At 37.4% G+C, this 8,406-nt stretch overlaps 1 protein-coding gene across 1 annotated transcript in view; it reads left to right on the plus strand.

The window, feature by feature from the left end:
* The window catches only part of ARMH3 (armadillo like helical domain containing 3), a 228,233-nt gene that overhangs the window by 25,119 nt on the left and 194,708 nt on the right, over positions 1-8,406 (plus strand). The window contains exon 5 of the mRNA XM_004700968.2: positions 793-900. Coding sequence (XP_004701025.1) covers positions 793-900 — 108 coding nt within the window. The remainder of the gene's footprint in view (positions 1-792; positions 901-8,406) is intronic.

Consider the following 8,406-nt stretch of genomic DNA (forward strand, 5'->3'; position numbering starts at 1 on the left):
TTACCTTCAAGGCTTTAAGACCCCAGACGCTATACTTTTTGATAGCCGGGCACCCAGGGTAGATCTTTCCCTTGAGTTCCTAGGGTTGTAACTCTTGATAGGAGTAGGAAACCCGGCCTTTTTCCCAATATAAGGATATAGTGCATTATGATTATAAATGTTCTTTGTAATTAATACTTAACATGTTTTCACAGAGTTCCAGGATGTGTTTTTCAAGGACTTGTTAAGGCTATTTAAACACTTACAGAATTAACCCACATAATTATCATCCTAGGAGTTTGCTGATAATAGTAGTCACTTTTACTTTATGGAGGAGAAAGCTGAGGCACTAAGAAGCTAACTGGGTTGCTCAAGGTCACACAACTAGTAAATAGAAGATGGGGATTGTCATACTTTAGGATTTGAAGCAATGGACTATTACCAAATAATGACTTACATAACTTCTTAATTCTTAAAATAACAAACTGTAATATAAGTACTAAAATTAACTTTAAATAAAGAGCTCTTACTCTAGAATTGTTTTTACATTTTGAATGGCACCTTTTTGTTTTTGTCTATAGTACACTTTTTAGAAAGAGGTTGACAGAAAAGAAAGGGATGACAAGATTCTCAGTTGCTGTTCCTCTCACTTTCTGGATTATGTGTATACTAAGCCTCAGACCGAGTTTGAGCCCAGAGTGACAGAAATGAAAAGGAGGAGGCTAGCAGGTTTTGAGACTACATACAGATGGCACAATCCTTCTAATTTTGAGTTATCCTGTCTGAAAATAATTCTTTCCCTCGTCTTTGCAGACTTTGTGTGCCCTCATTCGAGGAGTCCATCAGAAGAATAAGTCGACTTCTGGGTTTGACATCATCAACATGCTGATGGGCTTTGATAAGGCGGAGCTGTGCATGAAGGTGAAGCATAAGCTGCAGATGTGCCACTGAATGGCAGATACCAACAGCTGTTCATGGTTACCATCTGCAGACAGATGTACTAAATGATTTGGACTCAGATATCGATGATTGAATTTGGCATTGAACTTGAATATTTTTACTTAGTAGATTTGGCTTATCTGAATAAAGGGAAAATTTCAATTCAAATTTGAATTGAAGCATCCTTTTTTTCTGCAGGATAAAAGAGCCGTTTATTTTCCTATATGTGCCATTTGGTCATACAGTCTTAGAAACACTTATGATTTAAAATAAATTATAGCAAATTAATATACAAGGCTATCTTTAGTTATGAACTTTAAACTTTTGTATTTAGCACGATTTTGAAATGATAAAAAACTTATTGATAATGCAATTCATATACAATTCCTTCTCTTTTTAAAAATTTTAATATATTTTTATTGACTCATTTTACTCATTCCAATATATCCCTTCCTGACAATTCATTCTCTTAAAGTGTGATTGAATTCAGTAGTTTTTACCATATTCATCATTGTCTAATTTCGGAACATTTTATCAGTACGAAAAGAAAACCTGTAACTTATATGCATTAACAGTCATCCCCCATCTCCCCAACTCCTGGCAACTACTAATTATGTGAGCGCTCTTGATTTGCCTGTTCTGAATATCTCATATAAATGATATCATACAACATGTGGCCTTTAGTGTCTGACTGTTTTTACTTAACATACATTTTTTAGGGTTCATCCCTGTAGCATGCATCAATATTGCATTCCTTTTTATCAGCTAGTAATATTCAGCTGCATGGCTGTGTAGCTCATTTCATTATCCCTACATCAGTTGATGGACATTTGATTTGTTTCTACTTTCTTGGCTATTATAAATAATACTGGTATGAACATTTATATGTAACTTTTTGTGTAGACCTATGTTTTCAATTTTCTTGGCTATCTACTAGGAATGGGAATTGTTGAGCCAAATGGTAACTCTAACATTTGGGGAATGGCTAAGCTGTTTCCCAAAGTGGCTGTGCTATTTTGTGTAATCTCATCAACAGTGTATTAAGTGTCCAGTTTTCCATATTCTAACCAATACTTGTAGTTTTAAAAAAAGATTTTAGCCATCCTTGTAGATATTTCATTGTGGTTTTGATCTGCATTTCCCTAATGACTAATGGTGGTGAGCAGCTTTTTAAAAAAAATTATTTTATTGAGGGCTCGTACATTTCTTATCACAGTCCATACATACATCCATTGAGTCAAGCACCTATGTACACCTGTTGCCCTCATCAATCAGTGAGCAGCTTTTGTGAGTTTATTGGCCATTCGTATATTTTTGGAGCAATATCTTTTAAAATCCTTGGTCCATTTTTAGATAGGGATGCCTTTTTATTGTTGAGATGTAAGAGTTCTTTAGATATTCTGGATGCAACTCTCTTATCAGACATGTGATCTATAATGTTTGACACTATCTTGAATGAATGTGGTTTATAGCATAAACTTTGAATCTTTTTGTTAAAGCATTCTTATAGTGTCTAGGTTACAAACAAAAGTTAAGAATATGCAATTATGAATGCACATACTTTTAGTACCTAGTTGTTGTTAGTTGACCTGGAGTTGGCATTGACTCATGGAGCCCTTGTGTATAACAACAAATTGTTGCCTGGTCCTGTTCCCTCATCATTGTTGTGGTGATTGTGTCATTCCATTGCACTGAGAAGTTTCCTTATTTTTGCTCACTCTATTCTTTACCAACACGATGTCCTTTTCTAGCTACCTGATGATGTGTCACAAATAAGGGGGTCCTTTTCTTTGAAAACGGATTTGTTTTCTGGCTGTCCACAGTATATTCAACATTCTTCATCAACACTCCAACCAAATGCATCACTCCTCTTTCTGTCTGTCTTTCCTTTGTTCAGCTTTCACAGGCATGGGAGGCTATTGAAAAAACATGACTCGAGTCAGATGCACTTTAGTCATCGAAGTGACATCTTTGCTTTAAAAAACCCTGTAAAAGTGATCTTTTACAGAAGATTTGCTCAATGGAATATGTGGTTTGTTTTCCCCCATCATTTGATTTCTTGACTGCTTCTTCCCTTGATTGTTAATCCAAGTAGAATGAAATCATTGATGAATTCAGTTTTTTCTTCATTTATCGTACTATTTATCAGCTTAGGTGAGGATTTTCATTTTCTTTGCATTTTGGCATAATCCATACTGAAAGTTGTAGTCTTTGACTGAACATCAGTACGGTACTTGCTTTAAATTGCCTTCATTTTCACAAGCAAGGTGTTGCCTGCCTATCATAGGTTGTAAATTAATTTTCCTTCAATCCTGGTGCATTCTTCGTATTTATTCAGCATATAGATTGAATAAGTAGGGTGAACTGTACCACAAACTATTAGGCTCACCGCAAAGATAAACTGAGGCCAGGCAAGAAAGAAAGAGAAGGAGAAGGTGGGTTCCAGCAAGGAGCCAGTGAAGTCCTGCTGCCTGGGAGGGGAGCGCAGAGAAAGAGATGGGAGTCCTGAGCTCCTGGGTGAGGTCCACAGGCCTTCAGCTGCCCTATCCGCCCCCCCCCCCCCCCCAAGTCATGCCTATCTGTGGTGAAGAGCAAGTTTTTAAGATGGTCAGGCAGGTAAACAAGAAGGGAGGAGCAGCAGCTGCAGGGGCTTAAGCCATCTCCATCCGTCTGATACTGAGGAGATAGCTCATTGTCCTGGAGCCATTTTGAAGCTAGCCATCTTGGTCCCATAATGACAAGTCAGGCTGTTCCTCGTGTCTCCCGACCTGTGCCTGACCCAACACACACCTTTTCCAATTTTAAACCAGCAGTGGGACCCCCATGTTCTGTTTTTACAATTGCCTCTTGATCCATGTACAAGTTTCACATGAGCACTATTGAGTGTAGTGAAATTTTATTGTTCGTAATATTATCTATGATTTATTATGATCCACACAGTTGAATGCCCTCTTGTAGCTGAAAAAGGCAAACATCTTTCTGATATTTTCTGCTTTTGACTGAGATCCATCTGACATTAGTAGGGGATATCCCTCATTTCATGCCCTTTTCTGAATTTAACTTGAACTGAAAATTCCCTGTTGATGTATAGCTGTAGTCATTTTTTAGTTATCTTAAGCAAAATTTGGTTAGTGTGTGATATTAATATTATTTTATAATTTCCACATTCGGATTGATTATCTTTCTTTTGGAATGGATAGGTCTCTTCCCATCTATTGGTCAGGTAGCTGTCTACTAAATTTCTTTTTTTTTTTTTAAATCATTTTATTAGGGGCTCATACAACTCTTATCACAATCCACACATACATCAATTGTGTCAAGCACATTTGTACATTCATTGCCCTCATCATCTCAAAACATTTCCTCTCCACTTAAGCCCCTGGCATCAGCTCCTCATTAGCCCCCCTCCCTGCTCCCTCTTCCCTCATGAGCCCTTGATAATTTATAAATCATTATTTTGTCATATCTTAAACTTTCCGATGTCTCCCTTCACCCACTTTTCTGTTGTCAGTCTCCCAGGGAGGAGGTTATATGTAGATCCCTGTAATGGGTCTCCCCCCTCCCCCACTCCCTCGATGAGACTGTAATTCTCTATGGAAGTCGAAAGCCTCGTCTTTCTCCTTCAGAGCAGCTGGTGGTTTCAAACTGCTGTCCTTATATGTAGCAGTTCATTGCATACCACTGTGCCAGCAGGGCTCCTCAACCATCAATTTCTGGAAGCTATTTTTTTTTTGCCACTGTCTTCAGTACAACTTGAATCTCTTCTTTCAATAGCAACTGATTGATCAAAAGCTATCTGCTGAAATGGCTGAATGTCAACCAATTCTTTTTGGTACAGTGACTCTGTATTCTTTTAATTTTCATTTTTTGTTGTTTTTTTCCCCCTTTAATTTTCTTTTGATCCTTTTTGTGTTTTTAATTTTTTGACCCATCGATTTTTTCACTAATGAAACTTGAGGCTTCGATTTTCTTTTGAATTCTTTCAGTTTGGGAGATGCTGATGGTGTTCTTCCGTTTTGGTTTCCTAACTGCAGATCTCTGTACATTTAAGCATATGAGAGGGACCCACCCAAAACCGGAATTTTTTTCAAAGCTATGTATTTAAATATCTTTACAAAACAACCTTATCACCTTCAAAGTACTCTCCATTACATTTACTATATTTGTCAAATCTGTGATTCCATTCTTGGAAACATTTTTCAAATTCATCTGTTTGGATGGCTGACAGCACCTCCCTCATTTTTTTCTTCACCTCTTCTACATCCTCAGATCTCTGTCCTTTTTGTTCTTGCTGCCCTTTTATTATCTGCTTCATTCATGGAAACAAAAAGAAGTCTAATGGAGCGAGGTCAGGTGAGTCAGGTGCGTGGAGCAAAGAGGCATGCTGTTTTTGTTTTTGTTTTTTTTTACCAAAAACTGACTCATTTAGATGGCTATGAGAGCAGGTGCATTGTCGTGGTGGCAAAACCAGTTCCCCATTTGCCACAAATCTGGCTTTTTTTGTTCCACATTGTTATGCAATCTTTTCAGAACCTCTAAAAGAAAGCGTGATTAACAGTCTGATCTGGTAGAACAAACTCCAAATGCACTATGAGTCGACATTTGACATTTTCATCCATTCCGGAAGTTGATGGACACCCAGAATGAGGTTTATCATCAATTGACATTTTACCTTTTTTTGAAACGAGAAAACTATTCATACACTTGAGTTTTTCCCAAAGTGCTGTCCTTGTAAGCTGTGTTCAACATCACAACAGTTCCTGCGGCATTTTTCCTGAGCAGGAAACAAAATTTCACAACTGATGCTATTCTCTTACATTGGCCATCACGAAAAATAAGGTTTGAGCGAAACTGCTTTTATGAAAAAATTCACTGTGACCAGAGAGAACCTTCCCCAGCGACGGCACTGGATGCACTAACTCAAGAGCAAGTTGCTTGATGCTCACCTAGCAGGAAAAATGCATACTATGAAAGCTCTGCCTAGTGGAACTTTTTACTTTTTTTTGGTGTCCCCCTCATATACTACCTTGTCTTCTCAAGCCATATATATTTGGAAATTTTCTGTTTGGCTCTCATACTTTATATTTCTTCCATATGTTTTAGCTACTCTGTGCTTAAGAGCAAGTTTCAGAGTCTCTTCTGACAATTCATTTTGATTTTTTTCTTTTTAACGACCTTTTACTTTATATCGGATGCTTTTGATATCATCCCATCATTCACCTGGTTTTCGGCCATTAATGTTCAGTGCATTAAATCTGTTTTTGAGTTGGCTTCTAAATTCAGGCAGGATGTGTTCAAAGTCTTACTTTGGTTCTTATGGACATGCTTTGATTTTCTTCAGCTTTAAATTGAATTTGTACATGAGCATTTGATGTTTTATTCCATAGTTAGCCTACCCAGCTTTGTCTTGACTAATGATATCAAGCTTCTCCGTAATTTCTTTCCACAGATGTGGTACTGAGAGTTACTTTTACAGCCTATGTACATATATATGTACATATGCATATACATATATAATGTCATGGTAAAATCCCAGATACCTCTTTCACTCTCATAGTCTAACTACTACTTGTATGCTGATGACTACTAAATCTGTATCTTTAGCTGTAACATTCCCTTGTGAGCTTTAGAGTTGTATACCTAAGTGCTTACTGAGAAAAGTCTCTCATACAGTTCTTAAGTACCTCTTGCTTGACATACCTGAAATTGAATTGTTTCCCTACATGTGGTTTTCCTCATTCCCTGTGTCTAAATAGGGACATCTGCCCTCTCAGTCTCCTAAGCCAGAAACCAGCGGGGTATCATTGACTCTTTTCTGTCCATTATCTTTCTACCAGATGATCACCAAGCTTAGCTCATTTTACCTCAGCTCATATTTTTCATGCCTGTCGTCTCTTTTATTTTTCCCTTCTGCTACTAGGGCTTTGGCTATGAGCTGCCTTCATTCATTTGTTTGACAAACATTTCTGGGGCTCCTAAGTGCCAGGCACTGAGGTATAGGCATTGGGGATAGATGACAACTGTCCTCAGAAAATTGATAGGCTTGTCCCCATTGTTCTTCCTCCCATAGACTTGCCATCTTTAAATCTGTCATCCATACTGACACTAGAGTGATATATCAGACACTGAAGTCTTGCCTGCTTAAGATCATCCATTAGTTAGTTCCCTTTCAGTAACAGCCTAAAGATCAAAATCCTTAATTGGCCTTTTAATACTTCTGTCATCTGCTTGTTAATTTTCCAGTCTCTCCCTGCTGTGCCTCACTCTTCATACAGCCATAAGAACAAACTATTGATCCCAGCACCACACCCAGAACAGTTTTATTCTTTGTGTGTGTACATATGTGTGTGTGTGTTTAATAAAAAACCAAGGCTTTATTATAATAATCTGTCATATTAAGTGCCATAATTTTAGCTTCACTCAGTGTTTTTGATTATCAAATAATCAACTCTCATGTGTTTTTTTTTCTTTTTTTTTAATGAATGAGTCAGTGAATGAGAGTGAGTGAGAGAGTGAGTGAGTGAGTGAGAATGAGAGTGAGAGAGTGAGTGAGTGAGAGAGTGAGTGAGTGAATGAGAGTGAGCGAATTAGAGTGAGTGAGTCAGTGAGTCAGTGAGTGAGACTGAGTGAGTGAGTGAGTCAGTGAGTGAGTCAGTGAATGCGAGAGTGAATCCTCATGTGTTTTTTCATCCTGCTATTGCCTATTTATAATCCCTTTCCTCTTCAAGTTTTGATTAATTCCTATTGACTTATTTGAAGGGTCCTTGAATAGGTGACCTCTGAGCGAATTTTGTTCCTCTGTATATTTCTGTCTTAGTAACCACTGGATTGAAACTGTTTTCATTCTCTCCTTTTAAACCAAAAGGACTTTGAAAGCGAGAGTCGTGGCTCTATTTCTTTCTTACATTCATTGAAAGCACATCATTTAGGAGGTAGTGGGCTCTCACATAGGTTTGTTGGATTGAACGAAAGCAAACCTTCCTTTTGACCTTCTAGCATGCTAAAATTGTCTTTTCCATCTGGTCTCTTTGTTCATTTAGTATGAATATTTTTCTTCTCTCTTTTGTTGCATTGAAGGATTCCATCTTTTCATTAATTTGGATCTCTCAGCTGGCTGACTGTTAGTGCAAGTGATAAACTGTGATCATGTTGTCAGGTGGAATTGACCAGGGTGAACAACAAGCTAGCTTTGTTGGTGTATGTGGCCTGTGACCTCCAGTAGTGATGTTATCTCTTTGTTATTTGTTAGAGTACCTGAATCAAGGAATATCTTTTCTCTATCATATAATAAAATTTATATAAAGTTACTACTGTATATACTCGTGTATAAGCTGAGTTTTCCAGCACATTTTTTGAAGTATTGCTTTTTTTTTTAATTGGATAATTTTAAAAATCATTTTATTGGGGGCTCATACAACTCTTATCACAATCCACACATACAAATGTGTAAAGCACATTTGTACATTCATTGCCCTTATCATTCTCAAA

The sequence above is a fragment of the Echinops telfairi genome, unplaced genomic scaffold (assembly GCF_000313985.2).
Source record: "Echinops telfairi isolate 266 unplaced genomic scaffold, ASM31398v2 ScPeMD7_70;HRSCAF=299, whole genome shotgun sequence".
NCBI classification, from domain to species: Eukaryota; Metazoa; Chordata; class Mammalia; order Afrosoricida; family Tenrecidae; genus Echinops; species Echinops telfairi.